The sequence below is a fragment of the Otolemur garnettii genome, unplaced genomic scaffold, assembly GCF_000181295.1.
Source record: "Otolemur garnettii isolate 467f Iridium unplaced genomic scaffold, OtoGar3 scaffold00024, whole genome shotgun sequence".
Taxonomy (NCBI): domain Eukaryota; kingdom Metazoa; phylum Chordata; class Mammalia; order Primates; family Galagidae; genus Otolemur; species Otolemur garnettii.
Genome location: NW_003852419.1, coordinates 1,183,428 through 1,207,490, shown reverse-complemented (window position 1 = coordinate 1,207,490; position 24,063 = coordinate 1,183,428). Strand labels below are relative to the sequence as shown.

The window sequence follows — 24,063 nt, the reverse complement described above, 5'->3', positions numbered from 1 at the left end:
CTTGAGCCCAGGAGTTGGAGGTTGCTGTGAGCTGTAATGCCACGGCACTCTACCCAGGGGGACAGCTTGAGGCTCTGTCTCAAAAAAAAAAAATTAAATAAAATAAGAAAAATAATTTTTAAACTAAGTACAAAAAAATTGAAAGTCTTCCCTCCAGATAAATACTGTGCAAAGATAGCATCTTTGCAATAGAGATGCAGATACACACTGCAAACTCCATTCAAATCTAAATTTTAAAAATCATAAGAACCCAGCAGCACAAGCTGTTCTCTCTGCCAAAAAGCAGTGAAGGTGTTGTCACATTTCATCTCATTCATAACAGATGGAGATGACAAATAGAAATATTTTAGGAGAAAGACTGACAAGGAAATCTTGGCAGTGGAATTCTCATCTTTGGTTCATTAAACAGAATCACACTACAGGAGATGGGACTATTGTTAGGCAAATATTCACTCCCTCCCCTGGACCTTCACAGGAACGTGTTCTACACCCCCACCCCCCCCCCCCCCCCCCCACCCCCCCACCCCCGCATGCTAGGCATGGCCATGTGACTTAGTTGGCCAATAGGATGCTAAGGCATATGCCATAACCAAGTCTTGACATGTGCTTGAACATTCTGGCCTTGCTGTCTTGTGCTACTGACTTTTGTCCAGAGGGGAAGAAAAATAAACAGATATGTAGTTTGGCAACCTATGTCAGTCCAGACAAGTTCAGCAGAATCCTAGACAACCCTCAGATGAGAAATTAATGCTTGTTATAAGTCACTTAAATTTAGGGCAATGTAATGCCTACTGTGTTATACTCTATGAGAATAATAAACTTAATTCACCTGGTGGTTGGCCAAAAGTGCTATGAGCAGATAGTCCTCAGCTGTTGGTTGTCTATAGCATTATCTCAATTTAACGAAGGTTTATCACCCAAAGTCCATATTCCCTTCCTCAGATAGCCTGCACCAAATGATACAGGGAGAACTTTATTTGGGACAACTCTCTATGTACAGCATGGAATCAGCTGAGGCATTCATTCAGACAGTATCATAGCTCACCTTCTCCCACTAACCATTCCTACTTCCGTCTCTTCTCTTGTACAGGTGTTGATACCAAGGATACTCCCTAATGAACTTCCTGCATGAAAATCACCATCAGAATTTGGTTCTTGGCTCGGCACCTGTGGCTCAAGTGGCTAAGGTGCCAGCCACATACACCTAAGGTGGCGGGTTCAATCCCCAGCCTGGGCCTGCCAAACAACAATGATGGCTGCAAACCCAAAAATGGCCAGGCGTGGCGGGCGCCTGTAGTCCCAGCTACTTGGGAGGCTGAGGCAGGAGACTCGCTTGAGCCCAGGAGTTGGAGGTTGCTGTGAGCTGTAATGCCACGGCACTCTACCCAGGGGGATAGCTTGAGGCTCTGTCTCAAAAAAAAAAAAAAGAAAGAAAGAAAGAAAGAAAGAAAGAACAAGATCCTATCTTTACAAAAAATAGGAAAATCAGCTGGGTGCAATGGTGGATGCCAGTACTTGCAGCTGCTCCAGAGGCTGGAGCAGGAGTATGGCTTGAACCAAGGAGTTTGAGGTTTCAGTGAGCTATGGTGATGCTGCAGCACAGCATCATCAACAAGATTCTCTTTCAAAAAAGAATCTGGTTCTTGGCTTGGCGCCTATAGCTCAACTGGCTAAGGCGCCAGCCACGTACACCTAGGGTGGCGGGTTTGAATCCCCAGCCCGGACCCGTCAAAACAACAATGAAGGCTGCAACCAAAAAATAGCCGGGCGTTGTGGCAGGCGCCTGTGGTCCCAGCTACTTGGGAGACGGAGGCAGGAGACTCGCTTGAGCCCAGGAGTTGGAGGCTGCTGTTTGCTGTAATGCCACGGCACTCTACCCAGGGGGACAGCTTGAGGCTCTGTCTCAAAAAAAAAAGAATCTGGCTCTTAGAGAACCCAACATACAACATTATTATGACAACAGCTAACTGATACAACATAACTATATTCAATACAAACTACAGATGCTTCTCAACTTACAATGGGATACATTCCAATAGATACACTGGAGGCTGACCATAATATTGTAAGCTGAAAATATACTGAATATTCTGATGAACTCTGTCAAAAACTTTTAAGTTGAACCATCATAAGTCAGTGACAATCTGTACTGATCAGCTGCTACAACTTTACAAAAACTTCACACGTATACCTCCTGTACAACTTATGGCATTCAGAACATCACACTTATTTAAAAATTAATAAGCATGTGGTTTTTTCCAATCAGAAGGTGAATATACACTCTCATGAATCAATTCAATTTTTGTTTAATACATACTAAAAATAAAACCCTTCATCTTCAACGAATTAGTTAAGACAAGTTGTCATTCGCTCGAATTAACCTACATGACACCATGAACCATATTCTTGTATGTACTCATACCTTTAGTTTATTAGCTCAAGAAAGCTAAAGAGGACATTAGGTCATGGGGACCCTGCCCTAGATGTTGTTTTCAAACTTACCATGAGCAGAAAAAAAACACATAAAAACCACTATATGAAGACAGTGGAGAATGACCAAAATAGCAAGGACAGGCTATCATCCCTCTGGAAAGAAAGTATGACAGGTTGGCTGGGCGCCTGTAGCTCTGTGGTTAGGGTGCCAGCCACATACACTGGGGCTGGTGGGTTTGAACCCAGCCCAGGCCTGCCAAACAACAACTACACAACAAACAAACAAACAAAAAAATAGCTGGGTGTTGTGCCGGGCACCTATAGTCCCAGCTATCTGGGAGGGTGAGGCAAAAGAATCACTTAAGCCCAATAGTTTGAGGTTGCTATGACTTATGATGCCACGGCACTCTACCCAGGGCAACATAATGAGACTCTGTCTCAAAAAAAAAAAGTAGAAAAATTAGCTGGGGGGTGGCGTCTGTGGCTCAAAGGAGTAGTGCGCTGGCCCCATATACCAGACATGGCAGGTTCAAACCCAACCCTGACCAAAAACAGAAAGAAGGAAAGAAAGGGAAAAAAGAAAGAAAGAAAAGTTAGCTGGGCATTGTAGCAGGTGCCTTTAGTCCCAGCTACTCAGGAAGCTAAGACAAGAGGACTGCTTGAGCCCAAAAGTTTGAAAGATGCTATGAGCTAGGGTGATGCCATGGCACTCTAGCCTAGAGCAAGAGAGTGAGACAGTCTCAAAAAAAAAAAAAAAAGTATATGAACTTCATTTCCTTGGAAATTGATTCACAGGTAGAACTAAAAATTATAAAGTAAATAAGAAAATACTTAGAACAAAATGATAATGAAAATGATACATACCAGAATATAAGAGTTATAGCCAAGAAGGTAATTAGAGGGCCATTTACAATCTTAAACATTAGATCGAATTAAAAAGAGCAGAATCCAGCCCGACCAAGAGTGAGACCCCATCTCTAAAAAATAGCGGGACATTGCGGCAGGTGCCTATAGTCCCAGCTACTCAGGAGGCTGAGGCAAGAGAATCACTTGAGTCCCAAGAGTTTTAAGGTTGCTATGAGCTACAATACCAGAGCACTCAATCCAAGGGCAACTGAGTGAGACTCTGTCTCTGCAAAAAATAAATAAATACAATAAAATAAAAAGAGCAAAAGTGAAAACTGATGAATGGAAAAAAAAAGTCTTAAGAAAAAAATGAGAATGGTATTTTTAAATAAGAATAGTAAACAAAAGCTATTTGTAACAATTGTTCAATTAAAAAATATAAAAAGTTAATGTTAATAAATTTGAAACTTACAGGGAAATGTGTAATCTCCTAGACTCACATAACCAACCAAATGGTCTCAGTGTATGTACTAAAAACTCACTCTAATTACAAATCAAATTATTACTACAAACCAAACTGAAGAATACTCTGTGATACAGGCTTGGCACCTGTGGCTCAAGTGGCTAAGGCGCCAGCCACATACACCTAAGGTGGCCAGGCCAAAAACAACAATAGCGGCTGCAACCAAAAAATAGCCGGGCGTTGTGGAGGCGCCTATGGTCCCCGCTACTTGGGAGGCTGAGGCAGGAGACTCGCTTGAGCCCAGGAGTTGGAGGTTGCTGTGAGCTGTGATGCCACAGCACTCTACCCAGGGGGATAGCCTGAGACTCTGTCTCAAAAAAAAAAAAAATTCTATGAAATAAATGGCCTGCATTCTTTTCAAATGCCATGGTCATGAAAGATAATCATAGATTTAGGAACTGTCTGGGATTAAAGGGATAAATAACCACCAAATGTTGTACGTAAATGACTCACACAGAGATTTTGGGCCAGAAAAATTATTTTCTTTTGCTGTAAAGGACAATATTGGGCCAACTAATGAATCTAAATAAAGCCTCTAGATTAGATAATAGTACCATAGCAATGTTAACATCCTGAGTCTGACAATTGAGCTATGGTTATAAAAGAGAATATCCTTGCTTTTTTTATTTGTTTTTAGGAAATATGCCTACAAATATTTAGCAGTAGGAGGACATCCATTCCAAAACTTACTCCCTAATTACTCAGAAATAATATATATTATTTATGGGATGCCATTATTTGGGGGTGATTTCCCATCCCACTCCCATAGACTCTCACTTTATTGCCCCAGGCTGGAATGCCACGGAGTCAGTTCAGCTCATAGCAACCTCAAACTCCTGGCCTCAAGCAATCCTCCTGCCTCAGCCTCCCAAGTAGCCAGTACTACAGCTCCATCATGACACCCAGGTAACTTCCATAGTAAAAACAGGGTCTTGATCTTGTTCAGAGTGGTCTCCAACTCCTGAGCTCAAGGGATCCTCCTGCCTTGGCCTCCCACAATATTAGGATTACAGGCATGAGCCACGGCACTCAGCCAGGTAACATTATTTTGGACTGAGGTCCTACAGTAGGCCCCAACAGACCAGACCAGACCAAAATGCAGTCATTTGTGCTCAGTGCTAAGTAATTGTAATGGAAATTAAAAGGAAATTCACTACAATCTAATAGAAAGGGTCCAATTTGTGTGAGCAGGCATAAGGAAGTCCTCTCAACCCTATGAGGAAAGTAACTTCGAAACAATGAATCCACACCTTGTTCCTGCTTTTCTTCATCCCTTTTCTGTCTATAAGGTCAACCCCTGCTCAGCTCACTGGAACCCTCATTCTATTTTACAGATAGAATAAATAGAAGCCAATTACATTTTTAAGCTAAATTTGTTGTAATTTTACCTTATAATTTACCACATAACACATAAAGTGTATATGGTAAAATGGTAACAACTGAGGAATCTGGATGAAGGGAACACAATTAGTCTTTGTACTATTTAGTGTACAATTTGAGTGTAATCTCAAATTACAAAGATAATTTTTAAGAAATTATAACTACAAGCCAACATTTATTAATATACACTTGCAAATCTAAATCTCTTCACCAATAAACCTAGATAAAGTTGCTAAAATTTTTTTCAGGTCTCCAAGTTCAACTTTATAATGCTTTTAATGTTGTTTCCTACATTAGGATTAAATTCATAGGAGACAAACTTAAGTAACAGGCTGTACTTAAGTAACAAAAAGAGGGAAAAAAAGATACTTATTAAGGCTTTGATTTCAAAGAACAAAATGGATAAATAGACTGCAACACACACACAATTCTCTTATGACAGTTCAGTGTCTCTATGCTCATCTGTAATAGATCATCAGACAAAAACAAGTGTGCTTGATGTAGATTACTGCCTTAATGATGTATGTAGCAGGAAAGAAAATTACAGGTTTCATATTTTTTACTGCAGTGGTAGTCCATTAGTACTTATTTTGATTTTATAGTCTTAGAAATACAAATGGTACCCATAAATCATATAGGTTTTGTAAGATTGAGTTTCTATCAGTTATATGAATTCCCATCAACTTGATGTTAATTTTGAAGGCTATAATTCTAATGTAAGCTGATGACAAGAATGTTAATCAAGAGATTTCTGCTGTGGCTTCTAAACTGTTCCCAAATTCCCAGTACTCACAAGGCCCCGAAACTCACAAGCGAAAAGAATGAAGTACATGCTTACAAAGAGTTGATATCTGAAGAATAAAATTATTTTTGATTAAAACAACTTTCTCTTATCTGGAAAATAAATTGTTTTGTCTAAGTTATTCTTGATGGGAAAAATTATACTGTAAAAATTATAGCATGATTTAAGGATCATCTAAAAGGAAACATCCTTTGTTTAAACCACTTTAAATATTACAGTGACTTCCTTCTAATAATATTAAAAGGTATGCTTAATCACAGCCTAATGACCACATTCAAATTTGATAATCTGCTAAAATGACAGTGAATATGGCAGGATAAAACACCTTTCAGACAATCAATAAAGCTATAAAATCACAAGTAAATGAAACTCAATTGAGCCTGGGGTGAGAGAAAACAAATACATCATCATCCACAATAATAACTAATACTTACTGAGCTCTAATACTGCAGCAGACACTACTCTGAACACTTTACAGTTTCATCTCATTCATCCTCAAGTTGATGTCATGCGGAAACTCAGCTGAAGCAGACCTTCACAAGGCTGGAAAGCGGGTGCCAGAAGTCTTGTTCAGGACTCAAAGGTGCTGCCTGCTTTCTTTTCCAGTGATGACAGGGCCCCTATGGGGCTACTACACAAGCCAGAGGAACCCAGTGTTTGCGAACACCACCTTAAATTAAGGTACCTAAACTGCTGAATAAGTCAACTGTTTTCCAGCCAAACTGGGCTGCTGATGGCAGAGAGCTCTAAAACCCTCAAAGGACCCAAGAGCCCCAAGGCATGCTCCAACAGCCCCTGTACTAGGGCGCCACTATAGTCCCACCAAGTTCTGTATCCTTGGTTGCATGCATCAGCAAATCACAGAGTTCCTTCCTCTATTCCTGCCCTTCCTCCTTTTCCATTCATAACCCCCCTGAAGCAAACCAAATATGTTTTATTATTATTCCCACTGTGGATGAGAAGACTCAGACATCAGCAGGTTAAGTAACTTGCATAAAGTTACATCAATCATATATAACCTAAACATCTAAAGAAAACTAAAGAATCAAAAACATCCATCTGTACACCCTTGTGCATAGCAGCATTATTCACAATAGCCAAAAGACAGCAGCAATTCAAATGTCCACTGATAGATAAAACACGGTATATACATACATGGTCTATTACTCAGCATTAACAGGGAAGGAAATTCTGACACAAAGTACGACATGAATAAACCTTGAAGATATGCTAAGTAAAAATAAGCCACAGACAAAAAGACATTTGTTCTACTTACATGACGCAGAGTAGGCAACTCAGAGAAAGAAGGTAGAAGGATATTTGCCAGATACTAGGGGCCAAGGGGAAATGGGAAATGGGAGTTAGGGTTTAATGGGTTTGAGTTTTTCCATGTGGGAAGACAAAAAGTTCTAGAGATGGATGGTGGTGATAGTTACATAACAGTGTGAATTTACTGTACCTGGCAAATTAAGTAGACTGAATCTATTTACTATACTAAGGCAGCGGTTCTCAACCTATGGGTTGTGATCCCTTTGGATTATATTAAAAGGTTGCGGCATCACAAAGGGTGACAACCACTGTACTAAGGAGTGAATCTACGTAAAAAACTCTAAAATGGTTAAAATAGTAAATTTTATGTTAAGTCCATTTTGCTATATTTAAAAAACAATTCATCAGGTAGTGCCCATAGCTCAGTAGGTAGGGTACCTACAACATACACGGGGGCTGGCACGTTCTGAACCCAGTCCCGGCCTGCTAAAACAACAATGACAATTGTGGAAAAAAAAAAAAATAGGTGGGGGGCGGTGCCTGTGGCTCAAAGGAGTTGGGCACCAGCCCCATATACGGAAGGTGGTGGGTTCAAACCCAGCTCTGGCCAAAAACCGCAAAAAAAAAAAAAAAGCTGGACATCATAGCAGGTGCCTATAGTCCTAGCTACTTGGGAGGCTGAGGCAAGAGAATCGCTTAAGCCCGAGAGTCTGAGGTTGCTGTGAGCTGTGATGCCACAGTACTCTACCCAGAGCAACAGCCTGAGACTCTGTCTCAAAACAACAACAACAACAACAACAAAAAACCAAAATAATGCATCATAGGTAGGCACAGTGGCACATACCCATAGTCTCACCTACTTGGGAGGATCACTTAAGACTAGGAGTTAAAGTCTAGCCTGGGCAACACAGACAGACCCTGCCAGACTTTCTCTGTCATTCTCTCTTTTCAAAGGTAAATCATATGTTTAAATCTTTCTATAATTCACAGTGCTCAGAATGTGTGTGTATAGTTGTGATGAGACAATGAAATTAGAATTCAAATATACTTCAATCTTGATGATGAAATGTATTAGAATGTTAAAACAAAGGAAAACAAAAAACATACTCCAAAGACCTACTACAATAGTGGTTCTCAACCTTCCTAATGCTGCGGCCCTTTAATACATACAGTTCCTGTGGGTTACAACCCACAGGTTGAGAACCACTGTACTGCAATAAGAATCTATGTCCCAGCGACAGAAACTAATTTATTCACTTCCAGATATTTACCATGTGTTTGTGTGAGGTACTATGGTTGGTACTGGAGATTCAATGATGAAGAAAAACAGAGTTACTACACAAGCTAAGTAGAGAATGAAAAGGGGAGACTAAAGATTAGTATAATCACAAAATGAATGTCTAATTACATACCTGGCTCTCTGCATAAGCACATCACAAAGTAACCTGCCCTAAACTGATGGATTTGCCAAGATTTGAAGAAAAAAAAGTCAGAGTTAACTATGTGGGGCCATGAGAACATCCGAGCAAAGGGAGCTAATAAATTCACAGAAGTCCTGTGTTAGGACACAAACTATGGAGCCAAAGGAAGGGTAAGCCTGGCTGGAGTTGAGAGGACAGAGAAGAGTGTGTGAGCAAAGGGATCATAGACAGAAGCCAGTTAAAATGCCATGGTCTCGTTGACTATAGTAATGATCTGGGATTTTACCTATTAAAAGCCACTAAAGTGATATAAGGTGGGAGACAGCAAAATGGGATCTAACACAGAAATGAGAGCTGTGCCAGGATGTAGTTTCCTCCCTACCAAATCAACACAGTCTGACCTTTCTCAGAATCAGATGTGGCATCAGAAAACCTAGGTTTCTAGTCCTGATTCTGTCACTAATTAAATGTGAGTCCTTATATAATGACTTCACCTTCTGTGCCTTAGGCTCATTACCTATAAAATAATCTATCCGAGAAGATGTCTAAGACCACAAACGACTCAAAAATCTCCTTTTTTAAAATTCTTACCCCCTGCCCCAATTATTTAGTTCTCTAGGTCTAGGCAAAAGAGAAAAGCCAGTACCTGTATTTCTCTAGGGCTAAGGCTTTTTCCAGCAAGAACTCCCTAATAATGCTTGTGACACTACTCTGCAAGCCAGGAGGGTACAGATCTTATTTTGGCCAACACCACCAGACAGGGAATCACAGGCTAGAATTTCCACTTACTAACCAATCCAGGATTTCCACTGTTCTGAGGAATTGTGTACCCATGGAAGGGAGGGGAGAATCGATATGTACTGTGAATTGACTTTTTTCTTTGCCTATTGTTCAAAATATACTTTTCTTTCTTTGTTAAGGACAAGGTCAGCATCTTGCTATGTTGCCCAGGCTGGTCCTGAACTCTGGGCCTCAAGCAGTCCTCCCAGCTCTCCCTCCCAAAGGGCTAGGATTATAGACATGAGACCCCACACCCAGGCAAAATACACTTTACATTTTAATTTAAAAAAGGTGAAATCTATGAAGCTTTCATGGTGTCAATGTTAGATTAGCAGTGTTAGGAAATTCACCATTTGGTTTTATTCATAACAAATTTCAAAATGAAGATGCCAGAGCTAGCAATGGGCTACTTGCTTCCAAAATATTACTAGTGATTTGATAAGTGGCATATATTATCTTGGATAAACAGGTGTCAGATTATGAGCCGTGAAAGCCTTTTGCAGGCCTCACAGGAAAAGTCACAAAGAAAATCACCTAGGTAGTGAGGTTCCAACAGTTCCACAACCCTGCCCTCTCTGTCCTTCGCAGTACGAGGGCTTTAGATCCATGGTTTGGCCACCTAAGGAGAAAGGTACTACAGTGATCAATACAAGATCATAAACACTAAAGGAAAGGTAAGAACGTGACTTGTCACATTTAATCGAATGTGAATCCATTTTCACTTAATGGCACAAAACAACCTGTCAACCTTTCATATGTTCTTTTTGGTAAATAAATAATCCACAAAACTCGCATATTCAAATTATTAATGATCAATTTTAACCATACCCACTCATATTCACAGAAATGCCTCAGGATCTTAAAACAAAGTCTAAGTCAGTGGTTCTTAAACTTTCTAATGCCACAACCCTTTAACACAGTTCCTCGTGTTGTGGTGGCACCTAACCATAAAATTATTTTCGTTCCTACTTCATAACTATAATTTTGCTACTGTTATGAATCAGAATGTAAATATCTGATATGCAGGATTATTTAGGCGACCCCTGTGAAAGGGTCATTCGACCCCCAAAGGAGTCATGACCAACAGGTTGTAAAGCTGAATTGGGAGTAGTTTGAACGAGAAACCTAGGCATCTAACTAAATGTTGCAGACAAAAGTATTTTCTTCAGTGCTACCTAATCAAAAAAAGACAACAATAATGATATTTAAATCCAAGCCACTTAAAAAAGATTGAAGCAGATGGGTGGTAACCTGGCAGAGGAGAGACAGCTTCTCAGTAAGTCAAGAGTAGATGTCGATCCTACTTCTGAAGCCTGCCACACAAACATGACAAAGCATAATTTCTTAAGCCTTTGAAACAACTTCTGCTTAAAAAAATAGTTAACAATAATAAATAAGTTAAAATAATAAATGTGATACAAAAGTGACTTCCAAATCACTAAATACTACTAGAAACAAATAGTAGAGATAAAAAGTAGAGGGTCTAGAGATAATTTTTCCTAGAAGCAGCACAATAGCCAAGTATTATAGAAAATACACATAAAATGTATTTAAATGAATTAGGGTATATTGCTACGCTCTTTAAAATTCTTTTTGTATAAATAGCCTTCACTCATGAAAGAAATAACCAATCTTTAAGTCTGCCCCTCTTCCAAATGAAATTCACTTGCTGTCTCACACAACCACCAGCAGTGGGAGGCAGAGAGTTGTTGCAGCTAACCAACAGCCGACACGTGTGCTCTCCACCCACAAACCCACCTTCTAGAAGTCAGCCCAGCTGCATGAGATCCTGAGTTGATATAAGAGCTCTGTACTGTATCAAGACAAGCTTGTCCACTCTTACTCCTCAGACAGGTCAGAGGGAATCTGCTGGACTACAACAAGGACAACATCCAGAGTTTCAATCTGGGAAGCATTATCTCTTAAGAACAGTGTTAAATAACAGTTTATCTAAACCAGTGGTCTCAACCTGTGAGTCACAACCCACAAGAATTTTATTAAAGGGTTGCGGCATTAGGAGAACCAGTGATCTAAACAAAGGAAGATCACCTAATATTACGAAAAAACCTTCCAGCTTCCTATAAGTGATAACAAAAGGAAAACATTGCAAGGGAAGGGGTATAAAATTTGTTTTGAATGACCTCAACTATGTTAAAAAGAAAGTTTTCATAAGACTTGTCTTATCAGCAATCAAAATATGGTGCTCCCACAAGGGGATAAACAGATTAACGATACAGAGGAGAACAGATTAAAAGCCCAACAGCAAACCTAAGTTTTAATATATCAAGGGCCTTACAACATGCTAGTAGGGCATTACAAATCATGAAGAACAAATTCAATATAAGGAGTTGAAACAATTACATATAAAAATTGGATCCCTACCTCACAAAATTCCAGATAGACAGATTTACAGACCTAAATATGAATAAAATTTAAAGGCTACTAGAAAAAATTAGGATGTGGGAAAACATCGTGTAAAACAGAGTGAGTAGAGTTGTGCAGGAACACAACTATGGAACACAAGATGCCAGCAAACCACCAAAAGGCAGCAAGGAGAGGATCCACTCCAGGAAGTTTCAGAGGAAACAAGGTCCTGCTGACACTTTGAATTTGGACTTTTGGTTTCCAGAACAATAAATTTCTATTGTTTTAAGCCAGGAAGAAAACAAGAGAAAAAAAGAAAACTCTTTTAAGTAAAATAATAATACAAGTGAGGGACAAAGGCTAATCTAAAATCCAAAGAAGAGAAAACCTGAAGAGGCAGTAAACACATGAAAATATGCTTTATGCTTAACCACACTAAGTAACTGGGAAAATATGAATTAAAATGAAATGGTTCATCTTATAAGGGTACATGTGAATCTTTCTAAATGTAGAATATAAATGTCTATATATAACACTAAGAAAATGACATGAAGGCTATGTTAACCAGTTGATGAAAATATTTCAGATTGTATATAAAAACAGCACACTGTACCTCATGACTATATTAATGTACACAGCTATGATTTAAAAAATAAATAAATAAATAATAAAAAAGAAAGAAAAAGCATCAGATTGGCAAACATTAAAAAGTCTAAAAATACTAAGTGTTGAAGATAATGTAAAGAAATGGATGAAGAACAGAGAACCCTCAGAAACTGCTTCTGGGACTACACACTTTTACCATAGTGTGCAGAAAAATATGGCTACATGTAGTCTAATTCTAAATGAGCCCTACCCTATGAATGAGTATTACCACTCCAATTATACCCTAAGAAACTCACACATATGCTCACAAAGGGATATATGTTGCAATTTCCAATGCAGTGTTACGGGTACTAGCAAAAGAAAACTGTTTAAAGCACTGCAGATGTTCACTGGTAACAGAATATACAAAGAATGTGCAAGAGTATTACAAATACTACAAAACAGTTGAAATGAATGGACTAGGGGTACTTATTTTTATTATTTTTTGAGACAGAGTCTCACTACGTCGCCCTTGGTAGATAGTCGCCCTATGGCATCACAGCTTACAGTTGGGTTTAAGCGATTCTCTTACCTCAGCCTCCCAAGTAGCGGGGACTACAGGTGCCCACCACAATGCTTGGCTATTTTTTGTTGTTGTTGTATTTGTCATTCTTGTTTGGCAGGTTGGGGCTGGGTTCAAACCCACCAGCCCCATTTGTGGCTGGCACCCTAGCCACTGAGCTACAGGCACCTACCCTGGGGTACTTATTAACATAGCTAGCTCTCAGTAACAGGCAAATGTCTTAAAACCACCACTCAAAGTGGCCCCTGACTGCTTTAGAGCTGCTCTGGTTATACTACAGTGCCCTTAGCTAACTGTAATACTAAAATCTCTGCCTAATGGGAAAGTGTAATACTATTAACATGATATGGGTTGCATGACAGTAGATGACAGTACTGAGCCAGAGTGATTGTTTCACCGTGTACATGCAAAGACATAACACACAAATTTTCCATTACTCACAGGACAGAGTTAATTCACAGAGTGCCCAACCTTTATCTTTCTCTGTTGCACACTGAAAGAAGAGTTGATCTGGGCCAGACATCAAATGCACAGCACTAGCAAAAAGTTGATGAAGGGAAGAGGAGGCAGGTCCATGCATACTTTTCATAATATCCACCACAGACAAGCAAACACACTCCTCACTACCCACTGAAAGCAACACCACAAGGTAGGGAGATATGGATTTTGCTGGCACAAGCATCTGTGGAGCTGAGCATAGCAGCTTACACCTGTAATCCTTGTATCCTGGGAAGCAGAGACAGGAGGAGGATTGCTTGATCTCAGGAGTTTGGGACCAGCCTAAGCAAGAGAAACACCCCATCTCTATTAAAAATAGAAAAATTAGCCAGATGTCATGGTGGGGCCTGTAGTCCCACCTACTTGAGAGGCTGAGGCAGGCTGATTGCTTGAACTCAGGACTTTGAGGTTACTGTGAGCTAGCCTAACATCATGACACCCTAACCTGGGCAACAGAGTGAGATTCTGTCTTAAAAAAAAGATTAAAAACAGATCAATCAGTATGGTAAATCATGTCCTTCACAAAATATGGTTTTGCCATTTCACATCTGCTCCAAGGAACAACAGTTCTTCTCTTAGCGCACAAACAGAAAAGTGACTAAGGAACCCAGTAAGCCAATCATAGTCAAATCAAATCAATCTAGCAGTCAGTAGGGCTAACAGCAAGAAAGATCCCAGGTCTACAGTATTGCTACAATGGCTTAATAATTAAAAAGTAGCACAAGGATAAATAATCCCAAAATTCCAAAGAGTGTCTTACCAACGTGATGTCCCGGGAAGCGGCAGCAGCACTCATATGCAAACTAGGCTGCCTCACAGAACTGCTGCAGTCAAGGGCTCTAGCGAATGTTCCAACAGCACTGAATAAACCACAAATATAATAAGAAAAAATTAAGCCTGTTATTTTTTTATATTAAAAAAAACATTTGCGTAAGGAGTGAAAAACTATAAAAGGAAAAGCAAAACAAGCTGTTGGATGACTGGGAATCAAGTATCAAATAAAAAGTATTTTCTTTCCAGAAGATTTAATAATTGACAAGTCAACCTACCATAAATTGGTCCTCGTAATTAAATCAAGAAAAAATAGCTCATGTGGGCAAAGAGAAGGAAAAGGAAGATCTAATATAAAATGCTATGGAATAAACCATTTGTATCCAAATTGGCTCAAAAAATAAAAATCAGTCAGCTGCAGTTTGTCTTAGCAAGTTCTAGCCCAAATTATGAAATCTCAGCAACATTTTTCCATGAAATATCATTAAAACCCTTCATGTGTGGCTCAGCGCCTGTGGCTCAAGTGGCTAAGGCGCCAGCCACATACACCTAAGGTGGCGGGTTTGAATCCAGCCCAGACCTGCCAAACAACAATGACAACTGCAACCAAAAAATAGCCGGGCGTTGTGGTGGGCGCCTGTGGTCCCAGTTACTTGGGAGGCTGAGGCAGGAGACTTGCTTGAGCCCAGGAGTTGGAGGTTGCTGTGAGCTGTGAAGCCATGGCACTCTACCCAGGTGGATAGCTTGAGGCTCTGTCTCAAAAAAAAAAAAAAAAACCCTTCAAGTGATGATTCAAAACAAAAGACTTCTACTAAAATCCCCTTTAAAAAAATTATCACAATGCTGATTTCCACTGCATGATTTAGAAGGCCTTCTTCTGTGTAAGGATCCCTAACCCAAGAGGTACAACAAAAAATGAAGATAAGACTCATTGCTTACTGCTCATATTATATACATTGGCTGAGGAAGACATTTTTAAAAGCATTTCAATGAAAATGTAACACACGTGCAGAAAAGTATACAATGTACAGTGATTTAGTTATCACAAAGTGAACACATCCATGTCACCAACATCCTAGCCAAGAAAGAATATGACCAGCATCCCAGGAGGCTCCTCATGCTCCTTCCCAAAGAGAGATGCCATCCTGGATTCTACCACCACAGATTAGTTGTGCTCAAATGGGATCACAGTATAGACACTCCTTCTTTAGGATCAGTCTCCTCTGTTCTAAATGATGCTTGTATATTCAGCCATGTTGGGGAACACAAATGTGTTCGTTAATCTAACCTATGGAACATTCTTTCCTATGATTCCCCACCCTTACATCTACTGTTGACTGACATTTCATAGTGCTTCTAGTTTGGGGCTACTATGTATGAACAGTGCCACGAATGCCATTTGTATACATACCATTTGGCCCAATGGTGTATACATCTCTACCAGGTATAAATTAAGGAGTGAAACTTAAGGGATGTATGTGTCAGGCTGGGATAGCAAATCATTTTCCAAAGAAGCCGTACCAATTTACACTCACACCAGCAGGATACGAGTCTGCTAGTTGTACCACATCTTCACCAATACGTAGCACGGTCTTTTTTAGCCATTCTGCAGGACGGTCAGCAGCATTTGACGATGGCCTTAACATGTTTTTAGAAGGTTTTTTTAAAAGCAAATATTGAAAATACAAAGATATCAGGGACCAATTCCTTGGTATCCCTCATGTTGGCTTCAAGGGAAAAGAAAACATATAGACCTTCAAAATCAAGGAGGGAAAAAGTAGAATGCAAATCAGACTTGAAAACTAAAATGTCAGCCCGGCACCTGTGGCTCAAGCCACATACACGTAAGGTGGAAGGTTCGAATCCAGCCCGGCCTGCCAAAACAACAATGAGGGCTGCAACCAAAAAATAGCCAGGCGCTGTAGCGAGTGCCTGTGGTCCCAGCTACTTGGGAGGCTGAGGCAGGAGACTTGCTTGAGCCCAGGATTTGGAGGTTGCTGTGAACTATGGATAACTTGAAGCTCTGTCTTAAAAAAAAAAAAAAAAAAAACTAAAATGTCTCCTAACAATCCACAATTCTAAAAACCCATCTGGGGCATCTAGGCCAGGGGTTCCAACAATTCATTTCACTCCTCAATCTTCAGTCTCCTCTACTCAAGTGAATGGCTCCTCTCCAACAATGTACATTAATTGTATATATCCAACTGCTTAGTGCTCGCTGAGTGAGGGCTCTAGAGTCCCAGTGTCTGGCCACCCACTGAAAGCATGATAATTCAGAGTGACTGGCTCTATCTATGAAGAGTACTATGTAAGAATGAGCTAAGACTATTTTTTCCTGTGTATTATGAAAAGAATCCAAGAGAAAATCAGAGAATCGCCCTGTTGAGGTGGCTCACGCCTATAATCCTAACACTTTAGGAGGCCCGGTGGAGGATCCCTTGAGCTCAGGTGCTGAAGACCAGCCTGAGCAAGAGTGAGACACCCACCCCTAGTTCCTAAACTTACAAAAAATTAAGTAACGCCGGCGTGGTGGCTCACACCTGCAATCCTAGCACTCTGGGAGGCCGAGGCAGGCAGATTGCTTGAGCTCAGGAGTTCAACACACACCTGAGGAAGAGCAAGATCCTATCTTTACTAATAATAGAACATTAGCTGAGCACTGTGGCAGCTATGTAGTCATAGCTACTTCAGAACCTGAGACATGAGGCTCGCTTGCGCCAAAGAGTTTGAGATTCCGTGAGGTACAACACCACGGCACTTAAGGGTGGCAGAGTTAGACTCTGCCTCAAAAAAACAATAAAAAGAAAAAATTAGCCTGGCATTGTGGTGAGCACCTGTAGACCCAGCTACTTGGGAAGCTGAGGCAAGAGGACAGCTTGAACCCAAGAGTTTGAGGTTGCTGTGAGCTAGGCTGATGCCTTGGCACTCTAGCCTGGGGCAACAAAGTCAGACTCTGTCTTTAAAAAGAAAGAAAAAGAAAGGAAAGAAAGAAAGAAAAGGAAGAAAATCAGAGAATAACATACTGAAGGCCCGTGTATCTCCTGGCCAGATCTACTGATTTTAACATTTTGCCAAAAAGAAATATGCAAATTTGGTTAAAGTCCCCTATATATCTATATATCCATTAATGTATTTTTAAAAAATCCAATAATGAAATAAAGCATTGTTTTGTGCACTGTAGAATTTTTCATAAATGACTGTTCTGCAAATACAAATTATCATACCGTATACACCCTCTCTCTCTCTTCTATATATATATATTTTGGAGACAGAGTCTTACTATGTCACCCTTGGTGAAGTGCCATGGTGTCATTGCTCACAGCAACCTCCAACTCTTGGGCTTAAGCGATTCTCTTGCCTCAGCCTCCCAAGTAGCTGGGACTATAGGTGCCCATCACAACGCCCAGCTATTTTTTTCTTGTTGTTGTTGCAGTTGTCGTTGTTCAGCTTGCCCAGGCTGGGTTCAAACCCTCCAGCCTCGGTACATGTCGCTGGCGCTGTAACCACTATGCTACGGTGCCAAGCCTATCCTCAAAATATTATCTTTCAAATTATCTCTTTACTACATATAGTTCTAATTTATTCATTTAATTGGTATAAAGTAAATACTCTATTAAATGAAGACCTTAGGCCTTTTTCAATTTTTCCACTATTACAATGCTATGATAATTTCAATTACTTTCTGTGTTTTGTGGTCACTTTCCCCATGAGTATCATTTACTATTACATTGAAAAAATAAAATTATGCCCCATTCATTTTCTCAGAAAAGAGGAAAGAAGGAAGGCAGCCAGGCAGCCAAGCTGAAAGATCACAAAGGAAAGCTCTGTGCATAGCAACAGGCCTTTCTCACACACGGACACAGTGAGGGAGATTCCAGCGGCATATGCAAAAGGTGTCCCAAAGGTTGCCATTAAGTATAAAAAATAAACAAACTCGTATGTTCTATTTTATTGTATATAGTTTTTATAGCAACACCAGTAAGACAGTAGAGAAATATTTTATAAAGATTTGTAAGAATATTTTGTAGGCTCAGTGGCTAGGGTGCTGGCCACATATACTGGGGCTGGCGGGGTTGAACTTGGCCTGAGCCTGACAAACAACAATGACTACACCACCACCAACAAAAATAGCCAGGGTTGTGCTGGGCGCCTGGAGTCCCAACTACTTGGGGGGCTGAGGCAAAAGAATCGCTAAAGCCCAAGAATTTGGAATTTGATGTTGCTGTGAGCTGTGATGCCATTGCACTCTACCGAGGGTGACAAAGTGAAACTCTGTCTAAAAAAAAAAGAAAGAAAAGGAATATTTTGTAAATAAAGGTACATCTGGCTATAATTTCCCATTTTCCCTATGTATGTATGGTAATTTTTAGGACTCCCTATACTTATGTTTTATTTTATTTTTTTTAGAGATAGAGTCTCACTTTGTTGTCCTCGGTAGAGTGCTGTGGCGGTGCAGCTCACAGCAACCTCTAGCTCTTGGGCTTAGGCGATACTCTTGCCTCAGCCTCTCAAGTAGCTGGGACTACAGGTACCTGCCACAATGCCTGGCTATTTTTGTTACAGTTTGGCCAGGGCCAGGTTTGAACCCGCCACCCTCAGTATATGGGGCTGGCACCCTACTCACTGAGCCATAGGCGCCGCCCAGAATTCCCTATACTTATTTATTGATATCTGAATAATCCATGTCTAAAGTAGAGACCTGCTTCCATTAAATATATGAGATTTCAAGAATTAAATTTCTTCTATTTTCTTTATCAGCAAAATTAATAAATCTATTTTCACTTAGAACAGAAATTAATGATAGTAAATGATATTATTTACAAAGTGGTATGATATATATTAAGCCTTCTCACATAACTAGAAAAAGAATAATACAACCAATGGTGGAAAAGCAGAATACAAGGAAAGAAATGTACAAATACCTATAAATTCTTTTATAAAAAGAAAAGATATTTCTTGACTCAATAGTGATATACTTACCGTGCTACAACTAAAAACTGGTCAATCTGTCGATCCGTAAGTGGGCTATTTGGGTCCCAAACTTTCACTTCTAATTTTGACTGTTCCCTCTCATCTGATTCTCCTGTCCAAAAACAAATAAAATGGAGTACTGTTACTCACAAGGCACACTGTCTCAGATGGTTAATGACAATGGGTCACCCTAGTATTAGAAATGTTTGAATGCAAGATAAATGGTCATAGTTTTAGAACATTCTTTCAAGGCAGATGTCCAACACCTTGTAACATTAACACTGATGATAACAGAATAAAAGTAACCATATGGTATCTTCATTTAGTCATTAACATTTTTCTCACAGTACTTCTATGTGTGAGGGCACTATGCCCTCTGTTAAGGGACACAAAGATGAAAATAAAGCACCACTGCCACAGACCCTTAAACTATGATAAAACTTACACATAAATATATAATCATGTAAACAAAACAAATGTCACAAAAGACACAGATATAGCTGTAAGAATCCAGAGATCAGGGAAATCATTTCAGGCTATCCAGGAAACAGCAACATGAATGAAGTGGCATTTTTTTTTTTTTTTTTTTTTTTTGAGACAGAGCCTCAAGCTGTCCCCCTGGGTAGAGTGCCCTGGCATTACAGCTCACAGCAATCTCCAACTCCTGGGCTCAAGCGAGTCTCTTGCCTCCGCCTCCCAAGTAGCTGGGACCACAGGCGCCCGCCACAACGCCTGGCTATTTTTTGGTTGCAGCAGTCATTGTTGTTTGGCGGGTCCGGGCTGGGGATTCGAACCCGCCACCTTAGGTGTACATGGCTGGCGCCTTAGCCGGTTGAGCTATAGGCGCCGAGCCTGAAGTGGCATTTCTAATGAGGGGAAAAGGACTTTAAAAAATAAATGAGAACACAAACATAGTCAAACATAGTCACTGGGCATTAAAGTGCGATGAAGAAAAGTAGCTCATTCTGTCTGGAATACTTCAAGGGAAATGAGAGGAGATAGCTAAGAGAAGTGGGTTCTGACTATATTATTGAAGATCCTGCATAGATTTTCTGAACAAAATTTATCTGGAGGTAATGAGAAACCCTGGGTTTTAAGTAAGGGAATGACAAGAACAAAACTAAGCTTCAAATTCCATGTATACCACAGCAATGCTATATCATTGCTCTAAAGAGACACCTGATAGTGACAGAGAAATATACTAAACTTCTCTGAATCTCTCAGAAGTAATGAGGCATGGCCAGGGGCGGTGGCTCACACATGTAATCCTAGCACTCTGGAAGGCCCAGGCTGGTAGACTGCCTGAGCTCAGGAGTTCAAGACCAGCCTGAGCAAGAGCAAGACCCCATCTCTACAGTAAGCAGGAAAACTAGCTAGGCATGGTGGTGTACACATGCAAATCCAGCAATGATTCTAAAGGTTATTAGCCCTAACCCTCCAACCATATTTTAAAATTTCTAGAAAATACCAAGTACCTTCACCACAAAATGTCGTTCAAATACTCTGAAAATGTCTCAGCGCCCATAGCACAGTGGTTGTGGAGCCAGCCACATACACCAAGAGTGGCAGGTTCAAACCCGGACTGGGCCAGCTAACCAACAATGACAATTCAACAACAACAACAAAAATAGCCAGGCATTGTGGTGGGCGCCTGTAGTCCCAGCTACTTGGGAGGCTGAAACAAGAGGATCACTTGAGCCCAAGAGTTTGAGGTTGCTGTGAGCTATGATGCACAGCAGTCAACAGAGAGTGACAAAATAAGACTATCTAAAAAAAAAAAAAGGTATAGAATTCGATCATATAAAAATTTATATCTGAAAATTTAAATAGTTTTATAATTATATAAATATTAACTAACATTTATTGGGTACTTTGTCCTAAAAAACCCTTTCTAGCAGGGTTTCTCAATCTAAGCACTATTAACACTTTGGGTTAAATTATTTCCCGTTTATTATTCCCGTATTTTTCCCGTATACGGGAAAAATTATTTCCCGTATATTATTATCAGCTCCTTGGCATCACCCCAGTTTCTACCAACTAGAGATCAGGAGCACGTTCCCCCTCTGCTTCCTGCCTCTACTTCCGCTAAACAGTTGTGACAAACAAAAATGTCTACACATTATCTTATGTCCCCTGGAGAGGGGAAAATTGCCAGAGAGCTGTGAATTATTATTCTATATGATTGCAAATGGTATTTATTTATACAGTTGTTACAGGCGGATGATCCCAACTTAATTAGCATCCATCATGTTATTAAAAAATCAGGCTGGGTACAGATCATGCCTGTAATTCCAGCATTCTGAGAGGTACAAACTGGGGGATAGCTGGAGGTCAGGGTGTTAAGACCAGCCTGGGTAAGACAGTAATAACCTATCTCTACAAAAATGAAAAAAAATAATAATAATAGCTGGGCACTGTGGCGGATGCTTGTAGTCCCAGCTACTTGGGAGACGACTGAGGCAAGAGAATCACCTAAGCCCAGGAGTTGGAGGTTGCTGTGAGCTGTGACGCCACAGTACTCTACCGAGGGGGATAAAGTGAAACTCTGTCTCAAAAAAAAAAAAAAAATAGCCAGCCATGATGGCATGAACCTGTAGTCCCAGCTATTAGGAAAGCTGAGGCAGGATAATCACTTGAGCCCAGGAGTTCAAGATCAACCTGGGCAACACAAGGAGACTCCTTCTATAACAAAAAAAGAAGGGGTGCGAAGGGGAGGGGAGGAAAGAAGAAGAAAAGTAGCCAGGCATGGTAGCATGTGCCTATAATCCTAGCTAATCAAGAGGCTGAAGCAGGAAGATCACTGGAGCCCAGGAGTTCCAGGGTGCAGACAGCTGTAATCACACTATTGCACTCCATTCAGGGGACGGTGCAAAATTCTGTCCCTTAAAAAAACAAAACAAGCCCTGCACTCAAGCCTATAGTCCCAGCACTCTGGGAGGCCCGAGATGAGTAGATTGTCTGAGCTCAGGAGTTCAAAATCAGCCTGAGCGAGAGTAAGACTCCATCTCTAAAAAATAGAAAGGCATTGTGGTAGGTGCCTATAGTCCCAGCTACTCCAGAAACTGAGGCAAGAGAATCACTTGAGCCCAGAGTTTGCAGTTGCTGTGAGCTGTGACGATACTCTACAGAGGGCGACAAAGTGAGACTGTCTCCAAGAAAAAGAAAAAACAACAACAATAAAACCCATTATAGCCACGTTTTGCATCCGAATCTGTGAATCCAGAGTAATTTTGGTTTAATAATATAAGGTAATACAACACTTTTTAATGTTAAAATTTTAAATGCAATATATAAAATAGCTTTATTAAAATTCCAGTATTATCGGTGGCACCTGTGGCTCAGTGAGTAGGGCGCCAGCCCCATATAAAGAAGGTAGCAGGTTCCAACCCGGCCCCCTGGCCAAACTGCAACAAAAATAGCTGGGCGTTGTGGCAGACTCCTGTAGTCCCAGCTACTTGGGAGGCTGAGGCAAGAGAATCACCTAAGCCTATGAGCTGTGACACCACAGCACTTTACCAAGGGCAACAAAGTGAGAGTCTGTCTCCAAAAAAAAAAAAAAAAAATCCAGCATTATATAAAATATATTTAAATTCAAACTTTATTACTTATTTACTTTATTATTATTCAAACTTTATTACTACATTAAATATATTTAAATTCAAACTTCTCATATACAATGCCTTTTTCTATGGAAAAATTCTCTAGGTAGTTTATTCAAAGTCAATGAAAGATTGAAAAATCTCAAAAGTCTGGGGTGTGGATCCTGATGGGATGGGGACAGAGCTTTTAGGCAGGAAGCTGAACGTGCAGAGGAAGTATGAGAAGGTGAGACCAGCCTTTCTAAGTTGCTGCTACCTTGACAAGCCTGTGGGAAACCTGCCAATGTGGAGGAGGCCCACCTAAGTCTTGATCGCCAAACTGGGCTTGGGATTCCCCCAAATGACCCATAGCAACTTAACTTTCTCCTTTTCTTGTACTAGTTTCTCTAAGCCCCTCATAATTGGAATCCAAAGTGGTTTATGTAGTCATCAAGGTTACAGTTTTGGACCCTAGATGATAGCTACAAGCGAGGAGATAAAATCCCTCTGAGGGTGGAGTCACCCTGGTTTCCAAATCTTATGCTTCACAGAAGCTACTGTGTCTGATGACAATTCCATAGATGTAGCTTCCAGAGTCTTCCACCTCCAGAGCCACTGCCCTCCAGGAAGCCCGTGGTGGCAGCATCCTGTCAAGCATTCATAGTTCAATTACAATTCTTCCTGTCCACACATACCTTATCAACCAAAGTAACTGTCATCATAAGCACTGCTTCCTGGTCACATACTTGACATTCTACCTTTTTCTGCTTACCCGGAAACCTAACTACAGTTACCCAAAAGTCAAATTCTCAAGCAGAAAAGGAAAGACATTTGTAAACCCTTTGCCCACATCCTTTTTTTAAATGAGAGTCTCGCTGTGTTGCCCCCAGTTACACCTACTGGCATCACCACAGTACACTGAAACCTCAAACTCCTGTATTCAAACCAGCCTCTTGCCTCAGTCTCTCAAGTAGCTGGGACTGTATGTGAGTACCACGAGGCTTGGATAATTTCTAGTAGAGAATGGTCTTACTCTTGCTCAGGCTGGTCTCAAACTTTTGAGCTCAAGCAATCCTTCTACTTTGGTTTCTCAGAGTGCTAGATTACACACGAGTCACCATGCCTTGTCTTGTCTGCTTTCTTTGCTTTAGAATGAATGATGCTGGCTCGGCGCCTATAGCTCAACCAGCTAGGGCGCCAGCCACGTACACCTAAGGTGGCGGGTTTGAATCCCCAGCCCGGACCCGCCAAACAACAAT

The 24,063-nt window shown here is 40.5% G+C and overlaps 1 protein-coding gene across 1 annotated transcript in view; it reads right to left on the bottom strand.

Annotated features, from left to right (window-relative positions):
• Window positions 1–24,063, bottom strand: part of MTA3 (metastasis associated 1 family member 3) — a 137,013-nt gene that overhangs the window by 30,089 nt on the left and 82,861 nt on the right. The window contains exons 5-6 of the mRNA XM_023512109.1: window positions 19,236–19,338; window positions 14,245–14,344 (exon numbers count right to left, since the gene is read on the bottom strand). Coding sequence (XP_023367877.1) covers window positions 14,245–14,344; window positions 19,236–19,338 — 203 coding nt within the window. The remainder of the gene's footprint in view (window positions 1–14,244; window positions 14,345–19,235; window positions 19,339–24,063) is intronic.